The 21,585-nt window shown below is 45.6% G+C and overlaps 1 protein-coding gene and 1 pseudogene across 1 annotated transcript in view; both read left to right on the forward strand.

Annotated features, from left to right (window-relative positions):
• Positions 1-21,211, forward strand: part of ANKDD1A (ankyrin repeat and death domain containing 1A) — a 41,840-nt gene extending 20,629 nt beyond the window's left edge. The window contains 6 exon segments of the mRNA XM_032417592.1: positions 879-977; positions 10,995-11,093; positions 12,141-12,239; positions 13,235-13,330; positions 16,205-16,409; positions 19,078-21,211. Coding sequence (XP_032273483.1) covers positions 879-977; positions 10,995-11,093; positions 12,141-12,239; positions 13,235-13,330; positions 16,205-16,409; positions 19,078-19,328 — 849 coding nt within the window. The 3' untranslated portion in view covers positions 19,329-21,211.
• Positions 5,127-7,112, forward strand: LOC116640491 (annotated as a pseudogene).
• Positions 21,212-21,585: the final 374 nt, after the last annotated feature.

Here is a 21,585-nt window from a genome sequence, read left to right on the forward strand (position 1 = left end):
TCTCCCCAGCAGCAGCAGCATAGGAGTTTAGGGACTGGGGAGGTCGTGTCCAGCTGGTGGTCATTGGCAGGGCTAGAGCTGCCCACTGCACTGGGCCTTGTGCTCTTGCCTTGGCTTGAGGTTTCTGGTAGTGGGCACATTCTACCTGGACAGCCCCACCCCTCGCAGGGTCTCTGGAGTGGGGGCTAACCCAAAGGGAGTACATTTGCCACTGGGAGGTGGACTGGTTCCCACTCACCCTGTGTACTCAGTTCAGATAGGACTTTGGGAGGGTGACCAGCTCGTCCCAGTTTACCCCATACCATCCTGGTTTTAAAACTGAAAGTCCTGGGGGAACAGTCTGGGCAGTCTGGGACCCCTGATTGCCTAGAGAGGTCTGCCTGGCAGAGTTAGGGGGAGGGGGTATCACATGTGAGATCGTTGTTTGACCGGGGGTGCCCTTGGATTGAAGGAGGGCACTTAGAAGGCCCATCGGGATGAAGCCTTGCCCTGGCGCCGCCCAGCTCCTGCCCGGACGTGCTGAGACCAGATCCAGCGGGGCAGTGCGTGCCAGGTGGGGTTTGCTCTGTGCTAGCAAATCTTATTTATTCCTCTCTTTGAAAACCTCAGAGTATACTCTGCGTGTCTTTACCAGCCTAGGAATTGTGCAGGCTTTGATGTATGTTCTGGAGTTTGTGACAGGAGGCAAGGAAAAGCCAGGACCACAGTGAGCTCCTTTTACTCATCACCAGGCCTGGGCAAGGCAATTGATTTCTCCAGCCTCAGGGTTCAAGGGGGTAATTGTCCCGGGGGTTGTGAGACACAAATGGAATAATGGATCCCAAAGCCCCACTGTGAGGGGCTTTCAGGACATGGCACTGATGCCTGTTTCCTTCTAGAAAAAACAGAGCTGCCTCCACTACGCAGTCCTCTGTGGCTCTGAGGATGTGGCCCGGGCCCTCATCCATGCAGGAGGCCACACCAATGTGGCTGATCATGTAAGTGTGGGGGCCTGGGTTGAAAGGGGGTCCCCACTGCAAAGTCCCCATGACCTCGCTGATGAAACACAGCAGGGAGAGATGGGTGCTTTGGGCCCCTGGGGTTGGCATGAGGGCCAGGACTGGAGGACCTGGTAGCTAGCGTGAGGGAGGGTCAGATAAGTTTCTAGCTAGAACAGGCTTAGCAAACAAGCTGCATTTTCTCCCAAGCAAATTATTCGCTCGTGTTCTCCACTCATTTATCCATTGGGACTTAGTGATGGTCTTTTATATCACAGATCTAGCCTCTTGGTTGTTCATTTTTTCTTGTTATGTTGTGGTGCACTCACAGGCGACAGTATATCCTTGTGGTTAAGACATGTACTTTGTCAGACAACCTGGCTTTGAGGCCTGGCACTGCCGTTCACATACTGAATGACCTTGGGCAAGTTGCTTGGACCTCGTTGGGCCTTTGTTTCTTTATCTTTAGGTGCTGTTATTATTCCCATTATATAAATGAGGAACTATCTATTGTTTAAATTAGAAACAGGTCATTTCTTTTTTTTTTGTTTTTTTGTTTTTTTGTTTGTTTTTTAAGAGGTAATTTCTTAAATAAGCACTATATTTTAAATTATTGTAAGAACAATATAGCACAGTTCATTGGAATATGGAGAAAAAAGGCATCCCTAATCCCAGCACCCTAGTAAAGCAATGATCTTTCTTTATTCCCTTCCAGTTTTCTTCGTATGTGTAGTAGCACCTCTAGCTAGAAAGAATCCAAGCTAAGGCGGAATTCTGGAAAGGGGGATGCTTATTTGTTTTTAACCATCAAGACATCAGAATTTTGATTCGGGTCCAGTGGAGACTCTATCCAGCTCAGGTATCAAATGTTGCTAGTTTTTCTAGCAACCATTTTTAATGCCAGATGTGGTTCGGTGACTACATCACACTTACCAGTTCCTCAACTATCAGGTATTTAAGTTGTTTCTGACTTTGCCAGGCTAAATAATGATTTAGGAACATCTTTATGGCCTGTAACTTTGTATGTCTTTTGCATTATATATGAATTCTCCAAAGAGGATTTCTGGGTCAGGTGGTAAAAACATTTTTATGATAGCCCCCAGTAATTTATGACTGACCTTTCACCAATATTAGGTATTAACATTTTCTATAAATTTTATAGTTAAATGATTCTTTGTTATTGTTTTATTTTCAATCTCTTTGATTACTGTTGACCCTAAAATTTTCCCAATAATTTTTCTAGTTGAGGTTCTTCTATTGTGAGTTATTTCTTCCTATCCTTTGTCTACATTGATGTGGTTTTTCCTTAACCAGTTTCTTTGAGGTTATTACTCTTGGATCATAATATATGTTGCTTACTCTTAGAACTTTTCAACATGCTAAAGATGTAAATGTTTGTGTAATCACAGGTATTGATGCAAATTTTGAATTTTAATTTAGGAATCTTCTAGTTACAATTTGATTTTTGATGTTTAACTCTTTAATCCTCCTACAGTATATTTTTTTGTATATGGTGTGATATATTACTCAATAGATTCCCCCCAATTTTTTTAATATTTCTATGTCAAGTGCATTTATTAAATAATTATAACTTCTCTTAAGTACTTTTGCATTCTTTCCTTTATCACATATTCACATTTTGATATATGATGTGCTCTATGTCTGGGCAAGTGATTCTCTTTCAGTAAGTTGTATGTCTAATCTTGAGCTAGTACCATATTATTTTAATTATTGTTGCCTTGTAATTTGTTTTAAAGTCATATAAAGCTAGTCTTCTTAAATATCCTAGTCTGTTAGTATAATCTTTTATCGTTTTATATTCTCACATGTTTATTTTTCCAGCTGAAATTTAAAGTATTTTTTTCAATTAAAAAATCAACTTAAGGATACAAAATCAATGTACAGAAATCTTTTGCATTCCTGTACACTAATAATGAAACAGCAGAAAGTGAAGTTAAGAGAACAATCTCACATCACATCAATAAGAGAAAGGATAAAAACCATATGATTATTTCAATAGATGTGGAAAAAGCATTTGATAAACTACAACATCAATTCATGATAAAAACCCTCTGCAGAGTAGGTCTAGAGGGAACATATCTCAACATAATAAAGGCTTTATATGAAAAACCCACAGCCAACATCATACTCAATGGAGAAAAACTGAGAGCTTTTCCACTAAGATCAGGAACAAGACAAGGATGTCCACTCTCACCACTTTTATTCAACACAGTACTGGAAGTCCTAGCCACAGCAATTAGAGAGCATAAAGAAATAAAAGGCATCCAAATTGGTAAGGAAGAAGTAAAGCTGTCATTATTTGCAGATGACATAATATTATATATAGAAAACCCTAAAGATTCCACCAAAAAACCACTAGAACTGATACATGAATTCAGTAAAGTTGCAGGATATAAAACTGATGTACAGAAATCTGTTGCATTCCTATACACTAATAATGAAACAGCAGAAAGTGAAATTAAGAAAACAATCCCAGGGGCACCTGGGTGGCTCAGGCAGTTAAGCATCTGCCTTCAGCTCAGGTCATGATCTCAGGGTCCTGGGATGGAGCCTCACATCTGGCTCCCTGTTCAGCGGAGAGTCTGCTTCTCCTTCTCCCTCTGCCTCTGCCCATGCTCGCTCTCTCTTTCTCTTTCTCTCAAATAAATAAATAAAATCTTAAAAAAGAAAGAAAAAAAATGCCATCTACAATTGCACCAAAAACAATAAAATTATCTAGGAATAAACTTAACCAAAGAGGTGAAAGACCTGTACTCTGAAAACTATAGAACACTGATGAAAGAAGTTCAAGATGATGCAAAGAAATGGAAAGACATCCCATGCTCATGGGCTGGAAGAACAAATATTAAACTGTCCATAGTACACAAAGCAATCTACAGATTTAATGCAATCTGTATCAAAGTACCAAGAGCCCTTTTCACAGAGCTAGAACAAACCTAAAATTTGTGCAGATGCCCTGCACTCCTCTGTCCTTTCAGACTGCTGCAAGGTGTGGCTCATAGGTGTAATAAAAACAGGCTTTTTGTTTTATCTATTTATCTTTTTTAAAGTGAGCTCTACACCCAACATGGGGCTCAAACTCACGACTCTAAGATTGAGTTGCATGCTCTACCAATTGAGCCAGCCCGGTGCCCCATTTATTTATTTATTTTTTCTTAAACAATTGAAGTTCAAAATAGCTAAGAACACTCTGAAAGAGAAAAGGGGTACGGGAGTTGTCCTAAATCCACATACCATAAAAGACTGCTAAACTTGATTATATAAAAAATAAAAACATTTTGCCTGGCAAAAGAGAATATAAGCCAAGTCAAAAGGTAAATGACAAACCAGATTTAAAGATAAAGGACTGAGTCTTTCTAATATATAAGAGTTTGTGCAAATTATTACAACATAAAAAACAACCCACCAGAAAAATGGCCAAAGGATATGAACAGACATTTTATAGAAAAGAAATACAGATGACTCTTAAGAGAAATGTGAATTGATACTACCTGGACATACATCCACTCATCAGATTGGTACAAATCCCAAAGTTTTGCCAAATGTGTTGACAAAGCTGTGGGGAAGTAGGCACCATCATATATTACTGGAGCCAGCATAAATTGGTACAACCATACAACAGAGCAATTTTCGCAATATGTATAACAAAGTGCAAATGCATGGGCCCTTTGACGAAGCAAATCTACTTCTAGGAATCATGATATTTGTCTTTCTCTGACAGACTTACTTTGTTTAACTTAATACTCTCTAGCTCCATCCATGTCATTGCTGAGGCAAGATTTCATTCTTTCTTAAGGCTGAGTAGTATTCCATTTTATATAGAAGATGTGAGATATATATATATATATATATATATATATATATATATATATATTTTCTTTATCCATTCATCAATCGATGGACATGGGCTACTTCCATAATTTGGCTATTGTAGATAATGCTGCTATAAATATCAGGGTGCATGTATCCCTTTGAATTAGTATTTTTGTATTCTTTGGGCAAATACCTAGTAGTACAATTGCTGGGTTGTAGGGCAGTTCCATTTTTAATTTTTTAAGGAACCTCCGTACTGTTTTCTACGTGGCTGCACCAGTTTGCATTCCCACCAACAGTACAAGAGAGTTCCAAATTGGGGAAGTTTTTAAACAAATATATGAATAGATCTTAATGCTGTAGTTATGTGAAAAAAACAAGATAAGCATTCTCCACCAAAAGTACCAGGGCTCTTGGAGAAACTTCTAGGACTGGGGCAGGAAATATATAGGAGGAATCTGGAGTATCTTGCAATGACACAAAGTAAAGAAGTGCTCCATAAGAACACTGTGATGTACACACCTATTAGAATGGCCAAAAGCCAAAACACTGACAACACCAAATACTGATGAGGATGCAGAGCAGCAGGAACTCTCATTCATTGCTGCTGGGAATAGAATGCAAAATGGTACAGCCACTTTGGAAGACAGTCTCACAGTTTCTTACAAACTAAATCTACTCTTGAAGTCTGTGTGCAAGATGGCAAAGAAGGGTGTGAAGACCATCACTTCCGTGGCTGTGACCAGTGCTCTGCCCATCATCCAGAAGCTAGAGCCACAGATTGCGGTTGCCAATACCTATGCTTGTAAGGGGCTAGACAGGGTTGAGGAGAAACTGCCTATTCTGAATCAGCCAACAAACAAGGTTGTTGCCAATGCCAGAGGTGTTATGACCGGGGCAAAAGATACTGTGACACTACTGTGACCGGGGCCAAGGATTCCATGGCCAGCACCATCACTGGGGTGATGGACAAGACCAAAGGAGTGGTGACAGGCAGCATGGAGAAGACCAAGTCTATGGTCAATGGCAGCATTAACACAGTCTTGGGAGGTCGAATGGTGCAGATGGTGAGCAGTGGAGTAGAAAATGCGCTCACCAAATCAGAGTTGTTGGTGGACCAGTACCTCCCTCTCACTGAGAAAGAACTAGAAAAAGAAGCAAAAAAAGTTGAAGGATTTGATACAGTTCAGAAGCCAAGTTATTACATTAGACTGGGATCCCTGTCTACCAAGCTCTGCTCATGTGTCTACCAGCAGGCTCTCAGCAAGGTTAAAGAAGCCAAGCAAAAAAGCCAAGAGACCATTTCTCAGCTCCATTCCACTGCTAATCCGATCGAATTTGCCAGGAAGAATGTGCATAGAGCCAACCAGAAAATTCAAGGTGCTCAGGATATGTTCTGTCTCTCCTGGGTGGAGTGGAAGAGCATTGGCTATGATGATACAGATGAGTCCCACTGTGCTGAGCACTTTGAGTCACGTCCTCTTGCTGTTGCCCGCCACCTGACTCAGCAGCTCCAGACCACGTGCCACACTCTGCTGTCCAATGTCCAAAGGTTACTGCAAAACATCCAAGATCAGGCCAGTCCCTTGGGGGTGATGGCTGGTGACATCTACTCAGGGTTCTGCAATACTGCCTCCTTTAAGGAAGTGTTTGATGGCCTCCTCACTTCCCACAAGGGGCAGGCTGCAGAAAATGGAGTATTTAGATGATGTGATGGATTATCTTGTTAACAACATGCCTCTGAAAGGGCTGGTAGGTCCCTTTTATCCGTAGCTGACCAAGTCTCAGAATGCTCAGAACCAAGGTGCACAGAAGGACACAAGCTGTCCGGAGGCCCAGCAGCCTGAGCACAGAACACGTTAAAGCTCTCCCTGTCACCAGTATATGGTACAGGCAGCTGGAGGAGACTTCCTGTGATGCTGAAATTGACCTGCTAACAACTCTGAATTGGGGAAGCCAGCTAGCCAGAGAAAAGGTCCTCAGTTGTAGTCATTTCTAACTGGATTAAGAGCTTTGAAATTTTTGGCCTTAGCAGATGAGCTCGGTTGTTTACCTGGCTGGTAAGAAAAGAATGACAGATTGGTCAGAGCCTAGCCAGGAGTCCCAGAAAGTTTCCATGCATTTATGGTCTCATCCTATTATCATTGTTGCTGTTTGTTTGTATTGAATAAAAGCACCATCATGTGGGCTGTGGTGTGGGCTGGTGTCTGCTCTGGTCCGGTCTGAGCAGGCTTCATCTCACCGTTTGTCTCACAAAGCATGCCTGTACAACTTTTTTTTTAAATTATTTTTCATGAAGGAATGCGCCCTATGAATTCAATAAAATTCACCGCAGAAGAGATAAAAAAAAAAAAACCTCACCTCAAAGCTCTACAGTAAAAAAAAAAAAAATTAGAAAATGGACAAAACACCTGAATAGACATTTCACTGACGAGAATATACAGATGACAAATAAGGGTATGAAAAGACATTCAACATCCTTAGCCATTAGGGAAGTGCAAGTTAAAACCACAAAGAGATATCACTACACGCCTATCAGAATGATTAAAATAAAAAATAGTGATGACACCAAGTGTTGGCAAGGTTGTGGAGAAACTGGATCACTCTTACATTGCTGGTGCGAATGTAAAATGGTACAACCATTCTGGAAAGCAGCTTTGGAGTTATTCAAAAAACTAAACATGCAGTTACCCTGTGACCTAGCAATTGCACTCTTGGCCTTTTCCCCCAGAGAATTGAGAACATCCGTTCGCACAAAAACCTGTACCTGAATTTTCATAGCACCTTTATTCATAATAGGCCAAACCTGGAAACAACCCAGATGTCCTTTGAAACGTGAATGGTAAGAGAAACTGTGGTACATCCAACTCATACAACTCAGCAATGAGAAGAAACTACTGGTGCGTGCAACAACTTGGATGAATCTCAAGGGAATAATGTTGAGTGAAAAAACCAGTCTGTGAAGTTACATATTGTATGGTTCTGCTTATAGAACATTCTCGAAATGACACAATAGAGATGGAGAGCAGATTAGTGTTTGCTGGGGGTTAGTGATGGGGACGTGGAGAGAGGAGAGAATTATAAAAAAACAACACAAGGGATCCTCGTGAGGGAACAGTTCTGTATCTTTGCTGTGCAGTGGGTACACGAACACGCACATGTGATAAAATGGCATAGAACTAAACACACACGTGTACAAATGACGACAAGTGAAGCTGGGGGTATCGGGATAAGACAGTGGATGTTATCAGAGTCATTATCCTGCTTGGGATATTGTACCAGGGTTGTTGTTGTTTTTAAGATTTATTTATTTTATTTTAGAGAGAGAGATAGGGCAAGCCTGCAGGGGAGAGGGACAGAGGGGAGAGAGAGAAGCAAACTCTGCACTGAGCATGGAGCCCAACTCGGGGCTCGATCCCAGGATCCTGAGATCATGACCTGAGCAGAAATCAAGAGTGGGATGCTTCACCTACTGCACCACCCAGGGGCCCCTGTACCAGGGTTTTGTAAGATGTTACCACTGGGGGGAAGTGGGTAAAGGATACACCAGAGCTCTCTGCATTATTTTTTAACTTCATGTGAGCCTATAATTACCTCAAAATAAAACTTTAATTTAAGGTTCTTCTTTAAAAAAAAATTTAAGCATCTCTGGAAGGATACACATAATAGCAACAGTCAAGATTACCAGTGTCAGTGGTGGTGGGGGGGCAGTGGGCAGCACCTGGGTGGCTCAGTTGGTTAAGCCTCTGCCTTTGGCTCAGGTCCTGATCCCAGGGTCCTGGGATCGAGTCCCACATCGGGGCCCCCCTGCTCAGCGAGGAGCCTGCTTCTCCCTCTGCCTGCCACTCCCCCTGCTTATTCTCTCTCTCTGATAAATTAAATAAATAAATAAATAAATAAATAAAATCTTAAAAAAAAAAAAGATTATTACCAGTGGGGTTTAGCAGTGGGGAATATGAGCAGATGGGTGATGGGGGTGGAAGAAGGCTTTTCACTAGGTACCTTGTGTACTTTTTGGTTCTTTTGGTTTTTATAAATAAAATGTAAAACAACTAAAAGCCATACTTGCTCTCTTTCCACTCCCCTTTCTGACCACATTCCCCCAGACGTGTTTCCAGGACGACCGAGGCTAGATCCAGCGTGTTCGCTTATTTTATCTCCATAGCCTGCTGCTTTCTTTCTGGAAAGACGGTCCTTGTAGTTCTGACAAGTTTCCAGGCTCACCTGAGTCATGCGTTTGAGCCAGTTTCAGTCTCTCCCCATTCACTGGCACAGCACACCTTTTCCTGGCCGGATTTTGATTTCACAGTCATCCAGCACTGATCTGAGGACTCTGTTGAAATTCTTAGGGTAGTTTTCCCTGGGTTTAAAAATTTTTTTCTAGATGTGTTTCAGAATCCTTTTTGGCATTTATAGAAATTTGGGTTTGGGATTACATTAAACTTGTAAATAATGTAGGAGAAAATGGTCATCTTTATACTAATTTTTCACTAGGAGCATGAAGTCTATGTCTTTGTCTTCTTTTCCATCCCTCAGTGATGTTATATGGCTTTTAGTTTGCCTTTGATATGTCCATTAACAATTATACTCTTCATAGATACTTTATAATTTTGACTGTCATGAAGAGGATATCTTTTAAAAAATATGTCATTTCGGGGCACCTGGGTGGCTCAGTCGTTAAGCATCTGCCTTCGGCTCAGGTCATGATCCCAGGGTCATGGGATCGAGCCCCGCATCCGGCTCCCTGCTCCGCAGGAAGCCTGCTTCTCCCTCTCCCACTCCCCCTGCTTGTGTTCCCTCTCTCGCTGTCTCTCTCTCTGTCAAATAAATAAAAATCTTTAAAAAAAATAAAATAAAAAATATGTCATTTCTTGTAGGCATTCAAAACAACAATGCTATTGACTTGGGTTTTATCTTCTATATGACTTTTAATTAATTTTACTGGGGTTTTTTTGGGGGGGTAATAATTTTTTTAACCTGTCTAGATATACGATCACATTGCCTACAAATAATCATATAGTTTAAATCTTCTTTTCCAATATCATAAACCTTTTTATTTTATTTTTTAAATTTTCTGGCCCAAACTAATAGACATTGGTAGAAGACATTTTTGTTGTGTGTGTGTGTTTTGTTCTGTAATCTCTTTATACTCAATGTATGAGGGTGTTTTTCCACCATCGATTTTATTGACTTTGTACTATTCCACTATATATGTGTCACTGTATCACCAAGTGAGAAGGATGCTGTAGCAGTAGCTCCACTTTGTCACGTGGCCAGGGGGGTTTATGAGGGGACCATTGACGAAGGAGTCTTCCAGCCTTGAGCGAGGCCTTGGTTGTGTGTTGGACTTGTGAGGTCTCTGTTCTGGTCCCGGCTGATTCTCATTTATTCTTTTCATGCATAAACAGTAATCAGGCACCTACCTAGGTGCTCAGGGGAGAAACTCCCAATAACACAAGGTTCTTATTAGCTATTGGGCAAGTCCCTTTTGTCTTCTGAACCTCAGTGTTCCTGTTTGTAAGATGAAAATACTAATAACACCATTCCTATATACTCTACCTAGGTTCATGTGTGGATTCAATGAGATAGTAGAGAATTTTAAAGTGTTGCTAGAAGGGACCTCAGGAAACATCACTTATTAGATGAAGAGTAGCAGAGAAGGGAAATGACTTGCCCACAGTCACATAGTTCCTGGGATAGCAAGGTCTCAAACTTAGGTCTTCAGGCTTCCAACCACCTTGAGGATACAGAAACTCCAGGGTTTCAGCCTTTGGGGTTATATATTCCTCGAGCCACCCATGTCCTCTGAAGAGCAAGAAGGGCCAAACTTGGGGCGCCTGGGTGGCTCAGTCAGTTAAGTGTCTAACTGACACTTAAATCATGACCCGAAGGCAGAAGGCTCGGGTCATGATCCCAGGGTCCTGGGATCGGGCCCCGCATCGCGCTCCCTGCTCAGCGGGGAGCCTGCTTCTCCCTCTCCCTCTGCCTGCTCCTCCCCATGCTTGTGCTCTCTCTCTCTCTCAAATAAATAAATAAAATCTTAAAAAAAAGAAAAGGGCCAAACCTAGAAGCACTATATCTCCATACACCTCCCTACGTCCATCCCCCAGCACCAACCTATCAACCTGTTCTGGGCAGTCCTGGGAGGGACCCAGTGAATGATCCATGTGTCTCCTCCCTCAGCAGGGCGCCTCTCCTCTGCACCTGGCTGTGAAGCACCACTTCCCTGCCTTGGTCCAGCTTCTCATCGACGCCGGCAGTGACCTGGATGCCACCGACAATGTAAGTGGTTGCAGAAACCGTCTGGGCCCCAGGGAACCTCTGGGCACCCTCCCAGGCCGGCAGGGCTTGGCTGCCATCTCCTAGCATGGCTCGGAGTTGAGAAATTACTTTTTTAGTTTATAAAAAAGCTGTGTGAATATTCGTTGAAGGTAACATCATTTTATCAACCATTCGTCTATTTTGAACATTTTGGTGGTTTCCAGGTTGTTACCATGGTCCGGATAACACTGCAGTAAACATCTGCCTACATTCCACCGTTTCCTTTCATTGATTTTTCTTTTCCTTTAGGAAAATTCCCAGGACAGGGGTGAGTGGGGCAGTCTTGTGTCACAAGAGGCCTCTGAGTCCTGAAGTTGTGCTCAGTCAGGAGCCCTTTGAATTCCCCATCCCCACAGCCCTCCCCCTGATCACAGAGCCCTCAGTGTCCGTACCTACAACCACGAGTGGTGGAAAGCAACTTGGCAGGATACAGCATATACCTTCAAAATGATCAGTCTTTGCACTTTAATGAATTGAGCCTCAAGAAATACATTAAAAGCTCATGCACAAAGATATTTATTGCAGCATTGCTTATCAATCTTCAATTTGCAAATGGCCCAAATATTTAATAATAAAGAAGTGATCAGGTAGATTATGGGCTAGACGTAGATTACTATGGAGCTGTTAAAAATGGTGTTTGTCATAACATATGGACATGTTAGGTAGAAAAAATGGATGCAAAATGTATATATGGGATGATCTCATGTAAAACCAACAAATCAAAAGCATTCTACATTAAAGACTAGAAGAAATATATTAGGATTGTTACAGAGGTTGACTTAGCTAGCAAGTGGTATTTTTTCCTTTGTTCTTTCTGCTTTTTTGTTTTTACCAAGTTTTCTCTGGTATTGTGTTTATGACTAAACCCAGCTTACTCTCTCCCATAACTTTTAGATAAACTTGTTAAGCCAGTTAGGAGTGGACCCACCTTGGACCTGTCCTGGCTTTGAGCCTTGGGACACTTGTACATGCTTTTCTACTCCCCTGACCCCTTGGCTTCTTCCCCAGAGGCAGCAGACGCCCCTCCACCTTGCTGCTGAGCACGCCAGGCAGGACATAGCGGAGATGCTCCTCGTCGCGGGGGTTAACTTAAACCTGAGAGATAAGGTACCTCCCAACCAGCCTCCCTTTCAAGTTTTCATGGCTCCCTCTTTGCCAGAGACCCTAGTCTCCTGCTCTCAGACTGTTCAAGGCTTCCCAGCCTTTGTATACTAGCTCAGATGCAGCCTCCACCAGGAAGCCTTCCTGCCCCTCCATCACCTTCCCCTTCCTCCTCTCAGGTCCCTTAGGACTTGGCCTGCCCTCCTGCTGGTCTAGAACTGTGAGGTGGTTGCCTTCTGTTTCATGGTCCCTCAGACTTTGAGCTCCTTGAGTCGCCAGGTGGCCAGGGGGAGAAGGAGTCGAGGAGCAGTACATCACTGTCCCACAGGCCCCTACTTGTGGGTCAGGGGTGGGGAAGCTTCCCGGCTCTTTGTGCCTCTGGGGTGGCTACTCCCTCAGGTGGCCGGAGAGTCCAGATGACCTGAGGACTTGGAATAAGGCTAAGGAGGTCACAGGCTCATGAGGGGAAGGGGCTTGGACATGTGGCCCAGTCCTTGGGATGGTGTGCGGAAGAGTTGAGGGCAGAAATAGGCCCTGAGACTAGACCTGGGAGGGGCTCCCTGCCTTGACCTGGGCCCCAGGGCAGCCGGCCAGGTGCAAAGAGGAACTTCCTAACTCCCTGCACGTGCCTGGGGATTAAGGCCAGCCCTGTGCGGGAGGCCTGGAGCAAAGGGCCTGGGTGGGGTGGGCAGACGTGACCTGATGAACCCAGTCCCCTTCTCTGGGCTCTGGTTTCATCTGAGAAGCAGGCCGTGTCTTGCTATTTCACAGGTGTTGTTGAGTTATGCAGGCTGGGCTTCATACGCTCTAAGACTTCCTAAATTCTAAACAAGAGGCGGTTGCTGGAATTATTGCCTCATTCTACCTGTGCCTCCCACGCCCCTCGTCATGCCCAGAAAACCTTTCTGCTCTCCAGTGTAGACTGCTGGAAACTGCTTTCTTGGGGGCAGGAGCGTTTGCAGCCGATGCTAGAGGCCACCCTTCTTACTCCTTCCTTGCAGCAAGGGAAAACTGCCCTGGCGGTGGCCGCTCGCAGCAACCACATCAGCCTGGTGGACATGATCATAAAGGCTGATCGCCTCTACACGTGGGAGAAGGTCCTGACACCCTGCACGAGGTCTGTCCGTGTTGCAGAGGCAGCGGCCTTGGCTAGGGGTGGGGCTGGCTTTGAACCCCAGCCCTGACCAATTCAGCCCCGCCCAGTTTCCAACGGGGTGATAATCCGTGCCTTACCTACCACGAGGCTTGTCTGTGAGCATCTAGAGATGAGTGAGCACCCAGCCACACTGCAACAAGGCAGCCCGGAGTCCATGCCATTGTGGACATAGTACCGGATGCTGTTAGAGCTCCTGGTTGATGGATGCATGGGCGCATGCCTGCGTGCATGAAGAAAGAGATGGCAAGTTGGTTTCAGCTTACTGCCGTCTCCAGGTGACTGGAATTGCTGCTGGGGGTGTTGTATTCAGGCAACTTTCTGAGCCCAGAAGGAAAGTGTGCTGGGATTGATTAGTGATGCTTGCTGAGGAATTGGGGAGGAAGAGAAGCAGATGTAAGGCCATACTATTCCAATCGTCAGCAAATGGGGGTCGGGTGGGGAGTTTTTTGATGTCTTTGAGGTTGTTTTTATACATAGAAAATAATTTTTGCATTTACTTCAGTTTTAAAAATAATTTATTACAAATTTTAAAACCTACTTTTCCTTGGGGCACCTGGGTGGCTCAGTCGGTTAAGTGTCTGCCTTCCGCTGCGGTCACGATCCATGATCCTAGGGTCCTGGGATTGAGCCCCGCATCAGGCTCCCTGCTCAGTGGGGAGTCTGCTTCTCCCTCTCCCTCTGCCCCTGCTCGTGCATGTGCTCTCTCTCTCTCTCTTGCTCACTCTCTTAAATAAATAAAATCTTTAAAAAAAAAACACCTAGTTTTCCTTAAACTTATAAATTCATTTTATAAACCTTATCCCATTTATACAACTGGTATTTTTTTAGGAATCTTAGGAATTTCCACTTTCAAGGAAGCCTTTTAATTAATGTTTGGATCCATGTTTAAACTATCTTAAACATTTTAAACTGATTAAATTTGATAGATTTTTTTTTAAGCACTTTCCTTCCTAAATTCTTTTTTCTTTTTTTTTTTTTAAAGAGGGAGGTGGGGGCAGAGGGAGAGGAAGAGAGAGAATCTCAAGCAGGCCACGGGGCTCGATCCCACAACCCTAAGATCATGACTTGAGCCCAAGTCAACAGTTGGACGCTTAACTGACTGAGCCACCCAGGCGCCCCCTAAATTCTTAATTATCCTAGTAAAATCCGGTAAATTAAACCTATAAAGTGAATCTCAAATATCTTAAACATTCCAATATTGTTTGCAAACTTAGTAAGCTTCTCTAGTACCGCTCAAAAAAATCACGATTTCAAAATCAATTGATTAATTACAAATTTCAATAGGAATCATAAGATCTTCTCTTTCACGGACATGCTAGATTCTCAGAAACATTACAGCTCCTTTGCATACAACAGGTTACTCCTAAATGTAACCCCAAAATATTAATACCAAGAATTTGATGAACTGATTCATCTCTGTGCTTAATTCTAACACCTCAGACTTTAAAAGTTCTCAACGCTAAGGCAGCGGCGCAGTTAGAATCGCAAACCTCCCTCCCATCCCCAGGCTAATTCAATCCAAATCTCTGGTGTACGGATCCAAGCATTGGTAGTTTTGTTTTTTATTTATTTTTTTAAAAATTTATTTATTTGACAGAGAGCAAGAGAGGGAACACAAGCGGGGGAGTGGGAGAGGGAGAAGCAGGCCTCCTGCAGAGCAGGGAGCCCGATGCGGGGCTCGATCCCAGCACCCTGGGATCATGACCCAAGCTGAAAGCAGACACTTAACGACTGAGCCACCCAGGCGCCCCTTGTTTTTTATTTTTACTTATTTTTTAAAGATTTTATTTATTTATTTGACAGAGAGAGAAAGAGAGAAAGCACAGGCAGAGGGAGAGAGAGAAGCAGGCTTCCCGCTGAGCAGGGAGCCCGATGTGGGGCTCGATCCCAGGACCCTGAGATCATGACCTGAGCCAAAGGCAGAGGCTTAACCAGCTGAGCCACCGAGGTGCCTTAAAGATTCTATTTTTAAAGATTTTTTTTTAAGATTTTATTTTTTAAATTAATCTCTACACCCAATGAGGGGCTCAAACTCACACCCCCAAGATCAAGAGTCTCATGCTCTACCAACTGAGCCAGCCAGGTGCCCCAAGCATCGGTGGTTCTTAAAGCTCCCAGATGATCCCAATATACAGATGCAGCTGGGAACACTGTTGGGGAACCTCCCCAGGTGAGAGCCAGTCTCCCTGGTCATCACGTCACAGGTGATCAGCCAGACACTGTTGACCAGGATGTAAGATTTGCAGCTGCGGATGCCAGAACTCACCCGAGCTTTTTTAAGAACTAGAACTCTGTATCCACGTTCTTTAGAGGGGCTTACTTAGGCTTTTGTGGGTTTAACTTATGCTATCACATAATTCTTTTGTAACTTCTCATTTTATCACCTGCTTTGCATAGAAATTCTGTAATCCTGCCCTTCACTACTTGCTGGGATTCAGCAAATCTAGTTAGTGCCTGATCCTTGGCTTGACTGGTGTTAGCCAGAGCCGCTGAGTCCTTCTGCTGACACTTGCGCTGTAAGAACACAGAGAAAAGAGAGGAATTGGGAAGGCTTCCTGGAAGAGGTGGCCTGTGGGTGATCTTTGGACTGTGGCAATGGGGTTGAGGGACAGGCAGGTGAGAAAAGGCAATCTGGATGGAGTGTGAGCTGCTGGGGTTCCGGAAGTCTAAGCAAGGCACAGAGTGAGAAACCAGAGTAGCAGACATGAAGCCCCAGGCCTGGATGCCTGCCAGAGCCCCATCCAAACTCCCAAGGGAGAGCCTGGCAGGGATTTCCCCCCAGGCGGCAGCTGCACTTTGGGGATCTGCTCCACAGGATCACCTCTGGCGCAGGGACCCCAGGGATCCCTGTGGGAAGAACTTGACCTTTAAGCAGGACCATCGGCAGGAAGGGCGGCAATTCTCCTGTGTGCTGTGGCGACTGGCCTCCAGGGACCTGCGGCCTCATGAGTGGAAGAAGCTCGCATATTGTTGGGAGTTCACCGAGGCCCACGTCCACGCCATCGAGCAGCAGTGGACAGGTACCGCCCTGCCTCTCCCCACCCCAGAGCGACCAGTGGGTGGAGAGGTGGGGGCACTGTATATTAGGCTTTCTGTGTTTCTGGGGGGAAAGCCCTGCAACCCACAGCCTGATCACAGCAAGCCACATGCCATCGCCAACATCCCACATGCCTCTCCATCCTTCTAGGCCTTTGCTCAGGCCGTGCCCTCTGCCTCTCCCTCCCCATTGACCTGTAAACTTCACATTCTTCATGAATTAGCCCAAGCTGATACCAATCATTCACACACCAAACTAAAGTCACTCCCTATAAAAAGGAGAGGACCATCTATTGCCACCATTATTTAGTATCTGCTTGGAAATGTTGGCCCCGTCAGTTAGGCATCTGCCTTCAGCTCAGGTCATGGTCCCAGGGTGGGATCTGGGATCGAGGCTCACATCGGGCTCCCTGCTTGCTGGGAATCGGCTTCACTCTCTCCCTCTGCCCCCCGCCCCCCATGCTTATGCTCTCTCTCTCTCTCCTCTTAAATAAATAAAATTTTTAAAAAAAAGGTCCCTGGTACTAAGGCAGAAAACAGAAACAGAAATAAGGACTAAATATTAGAAAGGAAGAGAGAGATTTATTAACTTCAGATGCTATAATCCTATACACAGGAAGTCCAGAAGAATCAACTGAAAAACTCAATAATTCAGTGAAATGGCTAAATATGATAAAATATACAGATACCATGGTATTCTTGTGTAACATCAATAGCTTTTTGAAAAGCTATTCCATTTGCAATAGTTTCTAAAAAATATGAATGGCATATGAATAAAATAAAAATTCAACTCTAAAAAAAGACTTGGGTAGGTGGAATGACATTCTATATTCCTGGCTAGAAAAAGTGTCAGGTAGACATTGATTTTTCCCAAACTAGTTTAAAAATTTGATTTTTTTTTTTAAAGATTTATTTATTTTAGGGGGCGCCTGGGTGGCTCAGTCGTTAAGCGTCTGCCTTCAGCTCAGGTCATGATCCCAGGGTCCTGGGATCGAGCCCCGCATCGGGCTCTCTGCTCGGCGGGAAGCCTGCTTCTTCCTCTCCTACTCCCCCCTGCTTGTGTTCTCTCTCTTGTTGTCTCTCTGTCAAATAAATAAATAAAATCTTCAAAAAAAAAAAAAGATTTATTTATTTTAGAGAGAGAGAGAACAAGCGGCAGGCAGGGGAGAGGGAGAGAGAATCCCAAGCAGACTCCTCACTGAGCTCGGAGCCCAATGTTGGGCTCGATCCTACAACCCCAAGATCATGACCCTGAGATCATGACCTGAGCTGAAACCAAGAGTTGGATGCTTAACTGACTGAACCACCCAGGTGCCCCTGGTTCGGTTTTAATCAAATCAAAACAGATTTTTGAAATTTGACTAAAGGATTTTAGAGTTCACTTGAAAGAATAAAGAGGGAATGTTTAAAGATTTTATTTACTTGAGAGAGAGCGCATATGAGAGAGCACGAGAGAGACAGCATGAGCTGGGGTTGGGGGGCAGAGGGAGAGGCAGAAGCAGACTCCCCGCTGAGCAGGGAGCCTGATGCTGGACTCGATCCCAGGACCCCGGACCATGACCTGAGCTGAAGGCAGCCACTTAACTGACTGAGCCACCCAGGCACCCCAAAGAGGGACTATTTAAATGAATATTCTGCGGGGGAAAGTGAAGAGGATCTAATCCAACCAGACTCAACTTTTTATAAAGCTCAAATAATTAGCATAGAGAGATACCTGGCAGAAAAATATGCACACCAGTTAGTGGATTAGAGCAGGGACTCCAAACGTAACCTCTGTGTCAGATAAGAACTTTCAGAGAGAACAAAGGAGCACGGGTAAATTACGGGGCTGGAGGCAAGGGACAGTGAATAAATGGGCCAAATGAAACCGCTCTGCCAAGGGCAGCCCCATGAGGAAGTGCCTGCTGAGGGCCCGGAGGGGGCCAGAAAGTCAGAGGACGCAGTGCATGGACTGACCTGGCCCCAGTGGCTGGGAGAGGAGACCTACCTAGTCACAGAGTGTAGTAACAAGTTCACCCCTCCTCCCACACTGAAGATCATGGCCGTACGTTGGAATCACCTGGGAAGCCTTAACACCGCTCAGTGCGCAGGCTGCGCCCAGACCCAAGTAGGTTGGAATCTCTAGCGAGGGAATGGGACCCAGGTGTCAGTATTTTTTGGACGGCTTCCCGGGGGTTTCCAGTGAGCACTTACAGCTGGGAACCACCGGCGCAGGGGAAAGAACATGACCACTTCTGTCGTGCACTAAGCCGGTTTTCTCATCTGTAAAATAGGACCACTAGCGGGCAGGGCACAGATTATTGTGAGTAGCCAGAGATGCAGGGAATAGTCCTGTGCGACATGGGATCACAACAATGAGTGCCAATTCTGTCTTCAGAGCAACACCAACAGGATGCATGGTGGATGCTCAGGAGAAAGCCTGGGGCAGGGGAAGTTCTAGAGTCCCCAACACAAAACCTCCACCCCAACCCCATCCGAGCCTGTCCCTTCCCTCCTCTCCCTATCTCTGGGCTGAGCTCCACAGCACCTCGGAGAAGGGCCTGGCTCTTTCCCACCTGGGCACGTGCAGGAGGTGGTGCAGGGCAGCTTAGAGCTGGCTCGGCCAAGGTGGGCTCGGTTGGCTCCTTCTCTTTCTCCCCTCGTGGTCCTCAGGCACCAAGAGCTACCAGGAGCACGGCCACCGGATGCTGCTCATCTGGCTGCATGGTGTGGCCACAGCTGGTGAGAACCCCAGCAAAGCACTGTTTGAGGGCCTCGTGGCCATTGACAGGAGGGACCTAGCTGGTAAGTGTCCCTGCTCAGGGCAGCACTGGCCCCCCTGGAATGTGACAGGGCCCCCGAAGGTCTGCTCAGACCACAATGCTGTGGTGCTGGCTCTGAACCTTCCAGGTTCCTGGTCCTAGCCTTGTCTACTGGAATTCGGGCAGAGCCCTGGGCAAACCCGTGCCTCCTGGCCCCCGTTCCCCACCTGTGCCCCGAGGGTGCTGGCTCAGGTGATCCTGCAGCCTTCACAGCCGCAAAGCCACTGATGCTGTCGTCTTCTCCTTGCTGGCCCTCTGTACTTTGGTTCTTTTTTTTTTTTTTTTTTTTCCTAGCTTGGAATAAGGCTGGAACAGCCTGCAGACTTCTTTTCCACAAACAGTAAGACATACGGGCTAGAACTGGCTTAATAGGAGTTGAACCAGTTCGATCTGGCAAATAAATCACATTTCTGAGGCCATCACAACCTTTTGAGTCTGTCCATTCCAAAAGCCTGGTTTCAGATTCTGAGCACCCTGTGGAACTATCAGGCAAGCGAGATAAAACGTTCAGTACGAATCCCTCATTAAAAACAAAATCAGCTCATGCTGAAAGAGGCTCAAATACCGTGACGTCCACTGGCGTGGTGCATTATGGGGCACAGGACGGGGTCTCAGGCGGTCAGCAGTAGTAACGAAGGCTCTGTGGCACTAACCGTGAAAACGTGGCTAGCATGTCCTAGAGAGGAGAAAGGCGAGCCCCTGTGGGGTGGGGAACTCACAGCTGCTGCAGGGAAGGTGGGAAAACACTCATTTCACAGGGGAGGAATCAGGCACTTTTTTCTTTTTCCAAAATGGTCTTAAATATCATTCTGTCTTCTTCTAGCACAAACACTGGCAGGCAATTAAAACAAAAAACCAGCCCGGTGAGGCAGAGCCGCGGCAACATGAAGCAATAGGATTCTTCTCTCTTGCAGAAAGCGTCAGGAAGAAAGCAAACGCTGACCCAAGGGCCCCCAGCAGGTGCACGGCCATGTAACCAGAGGGGCCAGACCTTCAGGGGCATGGGGCCTCAGAGTGGGGGCCACTGAACAGAAGACGACCACCACTTAGGGGCTTTTTAAAAAAAAATCGCCGTAACAGACCTCCTGCTGCTTGTACTGAGCCGCGGGCGCCGCTTGCGGTCTCTTCCACAAGGGCCGGTCCAGGGCCCGGTCCGGGTTTTGCAGGTCATCCCTTCCCACAGGTGGGGTCCTTTACAGCTCTCGGAGCCGGAGCCGCACAGCAGTCCCCTGAGATGCAAGGGGCATCTCTTCAAAGAGGACGCTGAGGCCCAGGATGGATGAAGCAGCCAATCAGCTGTTGCGGGCAGGTGCCAAACCCCGCATTCCTGTCTCTCCAGCTGGCACTTACAAAACCACCCGCCTGTCACCCACTCGCTGGCTTTTAGTGAACGCTGCGCTCACTCCACAGCTCTCTTTCTGTCCCCAAGCTTATTTGTACGCCGTGACAGTTCCAGGAGGCACACACTCTTTTTTTCTCTCTTGTTTTAGGATTTTTTTTTTCAATTTTAAAAATTTTATTTTGAAATCCTTTCAGACTTAAACATTGCAGAACCAGTACAAAGAATTTCTGAATACGCTTCACCATACAGCTTCCCCAAATACTAACATCTTACACAATCACAGCCTAATTTTCAAAACCAGGAAGTTAACACTGATACCGTACTCTTAACTGCTCTTCAGACCTGATTCCGGTTTTGTCAGTTGAGCCGTTCATGTCCTTTTTCTGGACCAGGATCCGGTCCAGGACCACACACCTTACATTTAGTTGTCATTCTTAGTTTTACTAGCCCCATACAGAGGGTCACCTCTCCAGAGCAGCACCATCTGACAGAACTTTCTGTGGTGACGGGAATGTTCCAGATCTGTGCTATCCAATACATTTACCCCTAGCCACCTGTGGCTGCTGGGTACTTGAAGTGTGGCTAGTGGGACCGAGGAACCGAATGTGTAGTTTAATTTGAATGATTAGAAATTTAAATAAGTTGGGGCGCCTGGGTGGCTCAGTCATTAAGCGTCTGCCTTCGGCTCAGGTCATGATCCCAGGGTCCTGGGATCGAGCCCCGCATCGGGCTCCCTGCTCGGCGGGAAGCCTGCTTCTCCCTCTCCCACTCCCCCTGCTTGTGTTCCCTCTCTCGCTGTGTCTCTCTCTGTCAAATAAGTAAATAAAATCTTTAAAAAGAAAAAAAAAGTTAAATAGGCATCTGTGGCAAGGGGCAAGCATACTGGGCGGCTCAGCTGGTGTGGAGCTTTGCTTTCGGGTGCTGGGCCAGCACGGGCTGCTCCGGGGCTCGGCTGCCCTGGCAAGAGCGTGGCTCCAGGAAGCTGCGACTCTGGAAGGCTCCCCGTGGTTTCACAGA

This window comes from Phoca vitulina, unplaced genomic scaffold (assembly GCF_004348235.1).
Source record: "Phoca vitulina isolate PV1807 unplaced genomic scaffold, GSC_HSeal_1.0 scaffold20, whole genome shotgun sequence".
In the NCBI taxonomy this organism is placed as follows: domain Eukaryota; kingdom Metazoa; phylum Chordata; class Mammalia; order Carnivora; family Phocidae; genus Phoca; species Phoca vitulina.